The sequence below is a fragment of the Trachurus trachurus genome (genome assembly GCF_905171665.1).
Source record: "Trachurus trachurus genome assembly, chromosome: 10".
Taxonomy (NCBI): Eukaryota; Metazoa; Chordata; class Actinopteri; order Carangiformes; family Carangidae; genus Trachurus; species Trachurus trachurus.
Genome location: NC_139894.1, coordinates 23,523,396 through 23,538,240, shown reverse-complemented (window position 1 = coordinate 23,538,240; position 14,845 = coordinate 23,523,396). Strand labels below are relative to the sequence as shown.

The window sequence follows — 14,845 nt, the reverse complement described above, 5'->3', positions numbered from 1 at the left end:
TATCACTTTTTAATTCAATTTATTTAATTCAGGCATATCTGATATCGTAAAATCACAGTAATAATTGGACGGCCAACAATCTAAAGGCACTGCTTGAGCACTTAACAGAACTAGTCTCAAATGTGCTGTACATGTGAAGCTCCTTCCTTCCTACACAAATGTGGACATCTTAGTGTTGCATATTATGACTCTGTAAAAAAAAAAAAAAAAAAACCCTCATCATCCGGATAGGCAGGATGATCAGACGTGGGAGCAGAAGACTGGCTTGGCAGGCTGGGAGGTCACAGGTCACTTGGTTTGGCTGAGTGGAGTGGCAGCAATTAGGAACACTAACAATAGAGACTGACGTTAACCACTGCAGTTTCACTCTGCGATCGTTCTTTGTCTCGTGGTTTCTTAGTTAAGTCTGTGAACGACGCTGCAGGGACGTGACAGGTTTAATCTTCTCCTCCGCAGAGCATCAGCAGAGTTTTACGGTAGTCTCCTGAGGTGTCACCCTGAACAGTGATGAGAAAGCAGACACAAACACACTCAGTTTGGATCTTGAACTTGTGAAAAATACAGCGCTCATCATGTTTATGTCTGCTGACATTTGATCATCATGGTGCATAATCTGGACAGCAGGGTTTACTTCCCTCTCTTCTAACTTACACAGCAGCACAACCCTGTTCATCTTGCATTAATGCTGAATGAATGTGAGACACAGAAGCAGTACTCTGCTAAATATTTGTGCAAAAGTCAGAAAATGAACTAAAACAACAAGTGGGTTAAAAGTGGAATTACCCTATGCAGCTGAAACTGATGGACTGACAGAGATTTCTATCTTTATAATCATCATCAAAATGATATAGGATTGTCTCTGTTTAAAGGAATACTTCCTCATTTTGAGAATCAGGCTTATTGAAAGTTGCAGTAGATGAGAAGATTGATACCGTTCTCATGTATATCTGGTAAATTGGAAACTATGCACGGCAGCTGGTTAGCTTAGCAAAATGGCTGGATCTAAAGGAAGAGGCAAATAAGTGTATTTTTCCAAAATGTCAATATTTAAATGCATCTTTTCTGAGGTGTCAAAGGTTTTTATGTACATCGGTTGAAGTTGACAACCTTAAAAGATGCTTTTAAAAGTACTGTCTTGCTTAAGAGAACTACACTAATGTACGAAACACTGTAATTGTCCTTTGAATCCACACTTCAGAATAAACATTATATAGCAATCCACAGTGTTGCATAATCTGATAAACTTTCTGGTAAAGTCAATCCAGGGTACCCTACTTGCTTGTGTTGTATTGGTGTCAGGGTGATTTCATTTGTAAATTATTATAGAACAGTTTCTGGGTACTTCCTGTCTCTGTGGCTGTCAGCCAATCACACAGGATATACAGAGGAAGTTGAAGCATACTCGGGAAATTCCTAAACAGCTGTGTAGTGGTCACAGACCCATAGTCCACCGCAGGAAGCTATAGATTACAGTACACCACCAGCCCACCACAGCAGCAGCAGCAGTAGAAGGATGTGCAGAAGCGCATTCACACACAGTGGCAGAAGCCATGTGACAAAAACTCCACAGAGACAAAAACACAATGAGATGAGAGCACCACAAACCAGGCAGGCGTGTTAGTTGAAAGGCTCAGACTTACAATCATAGTTTCTACCTGGATGAATTCATGGAGGGAGGCGTCATGTGTTTCCTTGAACTCTTTACGAATGTTGAAGAGGTCTTTCTCGCTACGTGACACCATGATGCGAATCAGCGCTCTGTCGTCTGTGCCAAGACCCTGTGGGACAGTTTGACAGATAGGCCTACTTTATTTATTCTGGAATTTCTACATCACCAACTATGGCCTTATCACTGACTTCATCTGGGATCCAAGGCCCTGGCCATGTATTACAGGCCCTCGACCACAATGTACAATGGCATAAAGTTATTTAAAGCATGATGAAAAAATACCTTCATGGCTTTGTATAAACGGTCTGCAAAGTAAGAGGGCTGGTTCTTTACACTGCGAACTGCAAAGCAAAGAGAGAGCAAGCAGAGAGTGAGGAGGAGTCACATAACAGACACTGTCAGCAGTCTAAACTGTGATGCACCAAGAACTGAAACTTTAATGTCAAAGTTGATCATTACCTATTGCATAGAATGCATTTTTCACATCTCCCGACATTTCTTTTTTGATAATTTGCTCTATGTCCTTGTTGCTGCATCTGACAAACTCCTGGAAGACTGTGAATTAAAAAAAGAGCATAGTAAGTTCTACAGCTACATTTTTTTTATTCAATTCATAGATAACTGTGATGCTTTGATCTTTATTTACCTTTCCGGAGATGGGGGAAGCTCCTGGTGCACAGAATACTCATAAACTTCATTTCCATGTCATCAGACTCTGCGTTGCATGCATCAGCTAGTTCCTAAAAGAGGTAAGAAGTAACAAGAGGAACAAACATTATAACCCATTCTTCTGTTTAACCATTTGACAATAAAATGTTCCAGAAGTGCCAGACAATAAAGCACCTGAGCATCCTCATTTGCTCTTTCCACATCAGCAGGTCCTTCCTCTCTTGCACCCTGAACCGAGCAAAGAGGGTGAGATGGTAAATCTTTAATAATGCACAACTTTTATCCGTTGTCATCATATTAGTGTATCGTATGTTATTATTAGGTCACTGAGAATAGTTTCTTTTTTCATCAGTAAGTAATTGTGAAAGAAAGAGGTGATTACGATGACCTTTTTGTTCTCTGCAACCAGTGAGTGGGTGTGGAAATTAAACACAGTCTGAGTTCTCATGGTGATAAACATTACCTGCACTAGAGAAACAAGGATGCGGCAAAAGTGGCCTGATGTGTCTGACTGAATTGCTTCCTCCAGAGATTTCTTGTAGCCTGTGAAATGATGTGTTGTCATTGCATGTAGAAGCTTTTTGTAAATGACAAAATGACTTTAAAGCCTTTTGGTGTCACACTCACCCGCTTGATAGGCCTCATTCATGGCAAGGATCTCCTCGTTGCTCCTGGTGACCAGGATCTCGATCAGAGAGTGTTCATCTGTCCCAGCCCCCTGTTTGTTTTCACAGTGAGTTTTCACCACAAAAAATACCAAAGCAGTTTCATAAAAGCAATTAAAAATAAACAACCATATGAACAAGTTGCACTGCTGCAAGGAAAGTGAATGTGATCTGGGCCACTTCATATGTACTGACATAATTCATGTTGTTGTTTTTTTTTTACTTTTTCCTACCCCTGTTTGTATTTTAATGAGAGATGCCCTTGATTCAGTGAGGAAATGTCTAAACTTCAAGAAATGCAGCGAATAGATGTTGATTTGTAAGCAAAATATCAAATCCCTTAGCACTTGGCTCTTGTCTGTTTAGTTAACAGGAGGAGTCAGGTGTCGACATAAGGAAATAAGGACAGAGGGAAATTTGATTCCTTAGTACTTCCTGGGTTAGATGTTTTGGATCAGCCATACCTCCATTGCCTTCCTCATCATTTTGGCATCAAACTCTGCAGGGTTCAACATGAGCGCGATGATCAGCCGCTCTAGGTTCTTTGACAGTTCAGACTTCAGGTCCTTCATCAGATCCTGAAATTAGATCAAACATACCAAGTTGTTACAACAGGAAACACTTTGAAGCAAATAATGAGATTTCTGTTCCTGGGTTTTACAGATGTGCGTGTGCATCGAAATTTTTATTTATTTTTTATTTCCAATTATTCATCTCTCTCACCCTTCCCAGTAGGGATTTAAAGGCCTGTCTGATCTCTTGCCTCTGGGCATTGCTTCTCTGTGCAACAATGTCAATGATGGCATCTTCATCTGTTCCTGTGGTCAAGAAAGACGTAACAGTAGTTGAAAAATGTGATTTGGAAAATTCTTGTGAACAACTGTGCTGTAGTTTTCAGGGTTACCTACCGAACCCCTTCATAGCTTTCCTCAGTGCTTGTGCGTCAGCAGCAGGGTCGAAATCGGATGCAGGGCGGACTGTTGGCCTTAGCTGGATTAATGGACATGACAAAATTAGAAGAATGCAATCCACTATTTACAAATACACACAGACAGACACAACTATTTACTTAAATTACACTGGATCTGATAGCCTACAGCAATATATAAGCAAAGCATGCAAAATGGAGATTTTCACATGAAGGTTTTAGATCAAAACAATTGTGTAACAGCAGACTACGGTTTGTGATAATATTCACTTGACATTTTAGGGGTGTGTGCCCGATTGAGGTCAGAAGCCATGACACCACCAACAAAGAAAAGGTTGGTGGGCTGAAACACAACTCAGTCATTTAAAGCGTTAGTGAGAAGCCTTTTGTTGTCAAAAATGCTGAGATCTTTTTGACATTCACCGGCTCCTGGGATGGAGCGAAGCAAATGATGGCTTTGGGAGCACATTATAACAATAACTATTTGTATTTCAGTGAACAGCGATATGATCCTATCGACTACTGGACAAAGCCTTCACTGTGCATTCATTGCAGCAGTGTTTTTACACAAGTTTGTGGAAGAGGGAGACGTAGACCATTGCGGGGCCAGCGGGTAATTAAGATGCAAGCCGAGGCCAAGTCAAACATGCAATGACACATCTAAAGTGAGAGCAAATAGGGGCCCAAACCTGGACTTTGGTCATGGAACTTAATTCCCACATCTTGTAGGCTATCTGAGCAGCTTCAGGGAAGAACTCTCCAGCTAAGCTGTAATGATCAGTTTGAAACAACACAGCACACTCAGCAAAGCCAAAACCTCAAGCTGTCAATGGTGGGTACATTTCTACGAAGAGGAATTACTTTCAACATCACCAAACTATACTTCTGTCAATTGACATCAAAGTTCTCCTTTTAACATTTTTTTGGTGTCATGCTATTCCAGGAAACAGTAACTGCTGAAGGTGGGGCTCTGGCTCCCTCATCTGGTTGCTACTGTTAACTGCAGTCATACATCTACTCACTCATCATCTCCTCCACACAGATTAAGCAGAGTCCTCTTGTAATCCCCTGACGTGTCATCCTGTTAGGGTTAAACATACACAAAATTATGTTAATCACAAATAATATTTAATTTCAAGAGCAAATTCTCGCATTTGTTTTCTAACCTTAATCATGTTATAAAGTGACTTCTCGTATCTGAGGCGGAAACACTCTCGGATGTCCAACATGTCTATTTCAGAGCGAGAAATCATGATCCTAATCAGGGTGTTGTCAGCTGTTCCCATACCCTGGAAATGGAGAACAGAGGAAGTGTTGAGGGGCAGGAATAAGCAGTCCTGAATCATTTTAAAAACAGAAGAGCAATGGCATATGACTGTGTTGCTGAGGCACATCTGTCTACAAATAGGTCTGACCCAGACAGAATGGCTATTTGTACCGTACTTAGTGTGTTTACCTTCATTGACTTGTAAAGGCGCTTGGCAAAGAACATGGGAACGCTTCTTATGCACTGGACTGTAACACAGTATCGGAGGAGAGTCCTGCATTAATTGTCATCTTGACATTTCCCAAACAAGAGTCATGCAGTAATAGTTGCACTGAAAAAGTGTTGTGTGTTGTGTAGTTCTCACCAACAGCCAACATCAACCTCTCAAAGTCTCCTGACAGCTCGTTCTTGATGCTGTCCTCGATGGTTAACTCGTTCTTCTCGTACGCCTCAAAAACTACCAGACAGACAAGAGGGCAACATGACATGTCATCTTGTTGGTTGCAAATTAATGTTACCAGGAAATAAGGCTCATTTCAGTCATGTGAAAGTACGTAGCTCATGTATTTACAAAAACTGGCCAGCCTGTGTTGAAGCAAATCAATCAAAAGTTACATTTCCTTCCTTCTTCTGCCATTTTTCTTCCTGCCTTTTCCTAAAACAAGCTCTCAAACAGTTTGTGACATTGCTTTTGACCCTGTAGTGTTTATTATCTATTATCTCTTTTACTCACATATTGAAACATATCATTGAACAGCAGGCCCCAGTGAGGCACAGTAGTGGAAGAGTGTTGAACTCATTATTTAACAATGTTATTCTCACAACAACTTTTACTGTGTCATTAACCCCTGGGGGACAAGAGGTCACAGAACATGTTGGATGCCTCACTAGTGTGTTAATTTCCCTGAAAGCTGATCTCACCCATTTGAAGGTGGGTTACACTGCGGTTTCCCAGGATCATAATGAATTTGGCCTCATCTGTCCCCCACTGCTCTTCTCCTGCGGCATACAGGTCCTACACAGAGGCGAGAAAATACAGGATGACATAACCATAGCAAGCAGTGCAGATCTACCCTGAATTAGTGACCATATCTTACACTGCAAGTTAAACTCATGAGTGTTTTTGGCCATGCACTTGTGTTACGTTCAAAAAAAAATTACTACCTCACTCCACTGGACCTTTAAATTATCCAAAGTCACTGCACATGTTGAAAAGTTCAGTGATTGTATTATGTTAAAAGCTCAAGCATGTTGCACTCACTTGTGCATCCTCCTCCACCAAGTCTGCATCCACCACTCCCGTCTCATCTCTGGTCCCCTGAAACCCATGAGAGCACAATCAGTCAGTGGTTAAAGGTGCAGTTGTAAGACAAGTCACTGCATGGCTGACTGGACATTTCACTGGTGATCACATCAACTCCTGGGTGAACTGACCTGAAGTAAAACAACCAGCATCTTCTTAAAGTGACCTGAAGTGTCACTGATTACGTCTTCCTCCATGTCACTGCCGTAGGCTTAATACAATGTGAAATGTCAACAGATGCTTAACAAGTAATTCTCTTTTGTCAAATGATGTTTTCTTTGATGGGGCTCACCATCCTTGTATGCTGCAGCCATGTCATGCATCTGCTGGTTGTTTCTAGATGCAAGGACTTCAATCAGGCACCCCTCGTTTGTCCCTGCTCCCTTAAGGCAGAGCGTGAAGTTAAATACAAAGCAGCTTCTGTTTCATTTGATGTGACTGAAGTATTGCAAAGAATCAGACAAAGCGGTAAATGTCTTACTTTTAATGCATCGTGGATTTCTTTGGCGTCATGTTGGGCTGGAGTCCTCATCAGACTGACGATGAGACGCTCAAATTTGCCTGTCAGCTCATACTTCAGATCATCAATCAGATCCTAATTTAAGAAATATTATTACATGGATTTATATTGTGGACACTTACTTCTAAGAAAATTATGTTTATATTATCTCAAAGGGGATAAAAGTGATGTACTCTTGTACCTTTCCAAAGCTGCACTTGTATGCTGCAATAACCTCCTGCCTCTGTGCATTGCTCCTTGCAGTGACCAGGTCCAAGATTGCCTCTTTGTCGCTGCCTGAGAAACACAAGGCAACATGTTGAACAAGTGCCATGTCATTCACATATCACAATCTGATCTGCAGCTGTATTGTTGTCACTTCTGCCGGGTCACATTCTTTGCTTGATCATTCAACCAACAAGGGGATAGGTTGAAAGACGACCTTTGCGCCTCTGTGGCCAAACATCACGGAGGAGTGAGGCACTGACTCACCAATGCCTTTCATAGCATTGTAAAGGGCCTCAGCATCAGCAGTGGGATCAAAGTCCGGAGCATCTGTTATTGTGCCTCTGAACACCTGCAAGAAGAATAGTAAAAAAAAAAAAAAAAAAAAATTAAGAGGTGAGACTTTTGTAAGAGCATGGAAGAAAAGAAAGAAAAAGTAGCTACACAGTGTAGAATGTTTGGGACTCACAATACAAAGAAATGAAGAACTCATAGATAAAGAATTTATAAAATATATGGTCATTTGTGGTCACTCTGACCTGTGCAGTGCATTGGAAGCAGGATTTCTAATTATGTTTGGGATGTTTTTGGGGAGTGAGTCTAAACACTGGTGATGTATCATGTTGTTTACGGCAGACAACTGGGCTGTGGTTACTGAGGTGTTTTCATACCAACCACAGCTAAAAGTCAGGGCAACAACAACTGTGGCAGAAATACAAAGAAAATGCATTGCTTTGCAAAGTTTGTAGTTCTTAGTAAATGATTAAAAATATAACATGTCTCTAACTGCCATGAAATTTTGCACAAAAATTCCTGGTCCCCTGAGGATGAAGCTTAATTAGTCAAAGACACACTGAACAAGAGAAAAGCTAGCACTAATTGCTAAGTTAGCTTAGCAAGCTCTTCTGATTAGCATGTGAACAACATCTGAATTAGTGAAAGTCACTAAAAACAGCAGAAAGTTCTGGGTGCTAGAACAGGTAGGCTATAGTACAGCAGGTAGTTGTGACGCTGTGAAGATGATGTCCATTCCCACTATTGAAACTAATGAATCTCTATCTGTCTGTTTGTGTCTGTGTCCAACTCCCTCATCAGTCCCTCAGTTTCTTCACAGTGGGTGTATTATTGACAACCTGAGGAAACACTTTGCTGACAGCAAAGTTTTTTGGATGAGACTGTTGAGACTGTAACTCTGATCCTAATTCTCCAGTAAAAAAAAAAAAACAAAAAAAAAAAACACTGTAACCATGTTTTCCGGCGATCATGTCATTAGAGCTCTGATGTCATCAAGAATTCTGATGTCATATTCTAATCCCTGATTATAGATTATGTCATCAAGAGCTATGATGTCATCAAGAACTCTGATGTCACACTACTTTTTGATATGGAACACTCATCAAAAGACTCATATGATGTCATCAGCTGCCTGCCAAGCTGATGACATCATTAAATGGGCAAGATAAAAGCGCAGATCAAAGCACATTGTAGCACACTGTTCTACAACAGAGCACATTGTAGCACAACAGCGTTACACAGCACTTTGTCTTACAACGTAGCGTTACACAGCACTTTGTAGCACATTGTCGCACAACGTAGCGTTACACAGCACTTTGTCCTACAACGTAGCGTTACACAGCACTTTGTCCTACAACATAGCGTTACACAGCACTTTGTAGCACATTGTCGCACAACGTAGCGCTACACAGCACATTGTCGCACAACGTAGTGTTACACAGCACATTGTAGCACAGCGTTACACAGCACTTTGTCGCACAACGTAGCATAACGTACTACACACGCTAAATAATTTTGATAAAATTATTTTAGCAGATTTTATCATGGCTCCACCACAAAACACTGTGACCAAGGCTGACTGGCAAAGAATTCAGTCTTCCATAAGCCAGCCCTGGACCAAACCTCCCACCAGGCAGGAAATGGTCGAGAAAAATCTGTATCGGTTTGCCTTGGCTCAGGAGACACGTGAGAAAGCCCATCTTAGAGAGATGCTTAAAGAAAGAAAACTTCAAAACCAAGCAAAGGAAGAACATCTGAATATGGTTGCTGCAGAAGAGAGAGAATTAAAGAAAAAGGCCATTCAGCAAGCTGTTGACAATGCTAATATGAAAAGGTTTCACCAGGACGGCCGTGTCAGAAAATTGAACCGAGTCATCCTGCTGTCGCAAGTGCAAAAGGACAATGAGGCACTGATGGAACTTATGAAAGACAAGAAGAGAATTGCTGCAGAGTGCAAAAGGCAGTCTGTGGAGGACATGAAGTCCAGACTTACAGAAGCTTTGAGACAAGAGAAAGAGAAAGCCCATCAGAGACGCCTGAACAGCAAGTCCTTTGTTGCTTATAACAGTGAGACGAGCAAGGTGAAGCAACAACTGAGAGAGAAACAGAAGCAGCAAGAGAAGGAAGAGCGAGATGAACTCAGGCACCTTGATGTACTTGATGCTCAGGAGCAAAGAGATCTGGCTGTCAAAATAGGGGAGTCAAAGAAAAGCCACCTGAAATATCGATTGGAGGAAATCGCCAGTAGAAACCTCCACAGACAAAAGGAGGTAGAGACACTCAACACCATGGAGAAGGAATGGAAACGTGTTGAGTCTGAAGATGAACAAAAGCGGCAGCAGAGAAAAGTTTACCATGCCGAAAAGTTCAGAAAGCGCCAGATACCAATACAAACTGCAACCAACAAGCTTGCAGTCACAATGAAGGAGAAAGTTGCCACAGCTCTGAAAGAAGAGGAAACATTTTCAAAGGAGCTGGCTAAGTCTGATGCTAAAATGGAAAAGCAGCAGAGGGAGAAGGGAGAGACAAATGCTGCTGCGCTCAAGTCTATCGCTGCTCACAGAGAGGCAAAGATCGAGGATAAAAAGCTGAAGGAAGAGGAGGAGCAAAAGAGCAACCAGGACTGCCTTCAGGCTCAAAGAAAGTCTGGCAGGTTGTTTGTAGAGAAAGAGAAAGAAGCAGCAGAGAAGATTCGCCAGGACTGCATTAAACATCAGAACTTCAATGCCACCATGATCACTGAAAAACGTGCCCGAGCTGAGCAGCTGAAGATACAGGACCATGAAGCCACGCTGAAAGAAGCTAAACAAGCTGCTGAGGCGGATGAGAAATTCCAGCAGTACTTCCAGAGTGAAGTTCGCACGGCAGAAAAGGATAACCGAAATGTTTCACTTCTTTTAGCTGCAAATACAGGAAAGCATGGAGTGCTTTTACATGGTGAGCAGCACGGCCCTCACTGCAAAAACCCAGTGGAGCGTTTGCCTAGACTTACTACAGACAGAACCCGTCTTATCAAAAGGATGCAGGAGTACAGTGGTCCGCACCTCACAACGGTGGGAATGAAGCCGAGGTTCCTACCACCAATTGCTGGCGGAGGTGTGGAGAGATCCATATCCAGTGCTAAACCTGTAGTACACTCAAATGAGATGTATGGAGTGCTTTTACCTGGTGAGAGGCCCGGCCCTCACTGCAAAAGCACAGTGGAGCCTTTGCCTAGATTGGCCACAGACCAAACGCGTCTTATCAGAAGGAAGCAGGAGCTCAGTGGCCAGCACCTCATGGAGGGAATGAAGCCGGGGTTCCTACGACCAGTTGCTAGAACAGTGCGACTGAACTTGCCCACAGAGGGCGGAGGTGTGGAGAGATCCATCTACAGTGCTAAACCTGTAGTACACTCACATAAGATGTCCCTCACATCAAGAACAGACTTTCCACCCATTGTATAGTTAGGCCTATATTTATTTGTATTTACTTAATTAGATCTATTTTTATTTCATATTTATATTTTTTGTTTTCATTTATATTTATCTTTTACATCATATTTATCTTTATAATTTATATTTTATTCAATACACTTATTTTTAAATTAGATTTTTTTTATAATTCTTTATATTATATTTATTTTCATATTTTATTTATTTTTATATAATATTTAGCTTTATATCATCTTTTTTAAATATCAGATTTATTTTTATACCATATTTATCTTTATTTTCATATTATATTTAAATTTAGATTATATTTATTTTTATATGATATTTACTTTTATATTATATTTATTTTTTTAATTATATTTTTTTACCTCTCCGGGAACCATCACCTTATCGTGGTGGAGAGGTTTGCGTGTCCCTGCGAACCTGAGGGCTATGTTGTCTGGATGTGATCCTGGTAGGGTCTCCCATAGCAAATTGGTCTCAGGGGAGGGGCCAGACCAAGAATGGTTCAAGAAGACCCCACTAATGCATTGAGGCGAGAAATGGTCACTGTGTCCTATACAACGCCTCGAACCTGTATCGTTTTATAGGTACAGTCTGTCTGTGCTCTGAACAAGTACATCCATAGCTGTGTCCCAATTCAGGGGCTGCATCTTTCAGAGGACGCATTTGAAGGCCGATTACGTCACAGCCTCGCGACCAGGCCTGTCCCAATTCAAAGGCTCCTCCAAAGGTGGCCTACCAATCTGGCCTTCTCTTGCCTGTTTAAGGAGGACACAATGCACCTTTTCTTTGTGGCCTCCCGTATCCCATGATTCCTTACATGGCATTAATTATTGCCCACCTAGCATGCTAGCTATCAGAATATTGAGCATAGTGCGATGTGAGGAGCTGAGTAGTCTTTGGAGGAGTAAAAAAGCCTTCAAAAGCTTTCAAATGTTTGACGTTGGTCCTCTTAAGGACGCAACCCCTGTGGATTTGCCATAATGTGTGGTACAGAGAGTTATGTGTCATTCAAAAATAATGGCAATGATTGCTTTGCCGTTTGATTGAAAAAAAAAGAGAAAAACATAAGAAGTAAAATCAAAAAGGACTTGGAAACCAGTGCACATAAGAGATCAATGAAATAATTACATATGAACGCTCACAATTGACTTTGCTTTTTCAGGGTCTCAGGTTTGCACTGCACAGCCCACAGCACGGCGTCTTGCACAGTGTGAGTAGGGGACTAAGTAAAAGTGGCGGTGGCAGGACGCTGTGACAAGAGGCAAAGCCAAGTCTGCCATTACAGTACAACAGCTGACTTCTTGCACCTGTCCCATCCTCAGCAGACCAGAGGAAAACCTGCTGCTGTGTGTGTGTGTGTGGCCTGTACATGGGTGTAAGCATGGGACAGTGGGTGTGTACGAGTGATATGGAGTCAGGTTGCACAGAGAGCACACCTCTCTTTGCAGGGGTCTTATATACAATGGAGAGTACACAAACAAACTTCATCAAGCATGTATGTTAAGAAATGTGAAGCTCTACATACAGTATAAACGTTACTGTCACACTTAAGAGAATGACCGTGCCCCATCATTCTCCTCCTATGACGTGGCGTTATAAACTCATTCACAGTGGCAAATAAAAACATTTGGCCTATGCTCTGGACACTCAAACTGCAGCTGCTGCCGTAGAGATTCCTGCTGCATTGAGGCAATCAGCCAAATGTTTACTCCACCCTGCTGAAGGGCCACTGCACATGCTCCGATCCTCGGCCTCACTACAGCCACCATCACTCTTCACGACAGCTGGTGAGCTTCACCCACATAGCAACAGGACCACAAATACTACTAGCCCCTAGCAACGGATTTTTCACAAAACTTATTACATTTCTCACAATAAGTCTTGTGCGGAAAAACACTAATACATATTTTACATTATGAGCAAAATTTCTCCCCCTACGTAGGTGCTGTTTACCTCTTCTATTGACAAGGCCTCAGCTGTGCAGGGTTTAATTATGAGCAATTGTGTTTCACCACAGGATGGACAAGAATGGCAGGACACTGACTTACAGCTCGGACAATAAAGCTGGATAAATGATCCTCCTATTGACTTTGCAGAGATGCTGCTGCCAGGTGTATCTATCAGATGTGCCGGGGCCACAGGTAAAACTGACACCTTATACTGCTGTCTTTATGGTGGGGGAGGACTCAACACATGGTGGCAGGTGACAGAAAAATGACCTCACTGTGTCCACACCTCATTCAGTGGTACACAAAACCATCCATGTAGCATATAGGACATAGGATCCAGGTCAACTGTACCTCGGATCACACTTACATAACACCAACTGAGAAAGTCCAGTCTACTTACCATTTCTATATTTGGTCGTCTGTGTCAACACTGTGCAGGAATCAGTAGTTTCAGGAGGCCTACAGAGAGGGAGAGAGAAAGAGAGAGAGGGGGGGAGACAGAAATGCTGATGTAAGAGTTAGCAGCAATACTGCAGAAGAGCTGTGCCCTAGCAAAGGTGTCAGTCCTCTTCAGTTATGTGTGCAGTGAGACATGATGATGATGATGATCCCTCCTTCCTGAGTAAATTCAATGAGTTGGTCTGTCTAGTGTCTCTGGCCTGAGAGCTGCTTGAAACCGATTAGTAAACACAGTAATTCAGAGGAAGCATACCAGGTCTGACCAGAGAGACTATTTTCTATAAGACTTGACCTCACCCTCACCTAAGAGGACCATTGGTGGATGGAATTTGCATTAAACCAACTGGCAGGGAAACTATTCAGTCACATTCTGACTAACTCTAATAATGCAGCCATTCAGACAAGTTGAGCATATGGAGGCAAAGGGAGCTCAGCTAACTTTTACTAGAATTTAGCATAATGCAATTAAGTTACAATGGATTCATGATTGAGATCCAGCTTATATCAATTCAAAGGCACAAATATTTGACTTTGTTAAGGTTTTATAACAAACAAACCAAAACTCTAAATCAATGCTTGGTTTAAATGCTGCACTGTTTGTTTAAGACAGAGTATAGCTCTCCAAAAATAGCATGCAGTTTAACCTGATGTCAGAACCAAGGTCTGGTCTGGGGAGACTGGGGCTCTTTATACTGAGCCACGCCCTACTTCTGTACCCCACACTGTAGAATAAGCCTGGGAGGCCTGTAACAGACTATAAGACTTTATCCTCTAACTTGAGTCATTTGCTCTGGGCCAAAAACAAAGTTAAGTTTACTGAACCATCATTTTTTCATATTCACTATCTAACTACAAAAGAGGTACACTGGTGGTTACTGCAATTCATTCGCACATTAAATAATGACGCATCAGCAAACTTCTTCAGTGATAATGCAGTTGGCTATATCGTCTCCGAAGAAGCAGATCTGGGATCAGAATCACAACGATTGATCACAACTTACCTTCTCTGTGCAGGAAGTGAGGGTGCTAGCTGAGAGCGGTCCTGCTGTCTCGGTTCTGTCCCCGCTAACCCGGTCTGTCTGTCTGTCTGCCTGCCTGTCCCAGCAGTCCCGTTGCGTGTAGTCTGTGACGCAAGACTGCAGCGCTCTCTCGCGCAGCACCTCTACAGTGTGTGTGTGTGTGTGTGTGTGTGTGTGTGTGTGTGTGTGTGTGTGTGTGTGTGTGTGTGTGCGTGCGTGCGTGCGTGCGTGCGTGCGTGCGTGCGAGGGAGAGAGAGAAAGAGAGGGTGGATATATTCAAGTCCTACGGTAAAGCTAATACTATTTAAAACCCGAGTGTCCGGAATCTTCGAGTCAGAGACTCTGCGCCTGGTTTACGCACACTTTTACGCACACCTTTTTCTGCAACTGCTTCAGCGTCTAAAAATGCAGACACCAGCAGCGTGTAGCTACTTACTCCTGTAGACAAATAGTCGAACT

At 42.2% G+C, this 14,845-nt stretch overlaps 1 protein-coding gene across 3 annotated transcripts; it reads right to left on the bottom strand.

Annotated features, from left to right (window-relative positions):
- Positions 1-373: 373 nt before the first annotated feature.
- On the bottom strand, positions 374-14,469 carry anxa6 (annexin A6). Of its 3 annotated transcripts, none has more exons than XM_083980793.1 (25): positions 14,362-14,469; positions 13,309-13,367; positions 7,493-7,577; positions 7,203-7,297; positions 6,983-7,096; positions 6,794-6,884; positions 6,633-6,712; positions 6,460-6,516; positions 6,120-6,213; positions 5,563-5,655; positions 5,388-5,446; positions 5,098-5,220; positions 4,954-5,012; positions 4,621-4,699; positions 3,912-3,993; positions 3,727-3,821; positions 3,468-3,581; positions 2,966-3,056; positions 2,802-2,881; positions 2,513-2,566; positions 2,316-2,409; positions 2,129-2,224; positions 1,952-2,010; positions 1,641-1,778; positions 374-497 (listed from the first exon to the last, which is right to left on the bottom strand). In XM_083980793.1, exons 2-25 carry the CDS (start codon positions 13,309-13,311, stop codon positions 438-440), a joined length of 1,995 nt encoding a protein of 664 aa, XP_083836919.1. In that variant the 5' UTR covers positions 13,312-13,367; positions 14,362-14,469; the 3' UTR covers positions 374-437. The 3 variants fall into 3 exon arrangements, with proteins under 3 accessions (XP_083836919.1, XP_083836921.1, XP_083836920.1); XM_083980795.1 differs by having other exon boundaries at positions 1,656-1,778; XM_083980794.1 differs by having other exon boundaries at positions 14,369-14,469.
- Between the last annotated feature and the right edge of the window lie 376 nt (positions 14,470-14,845).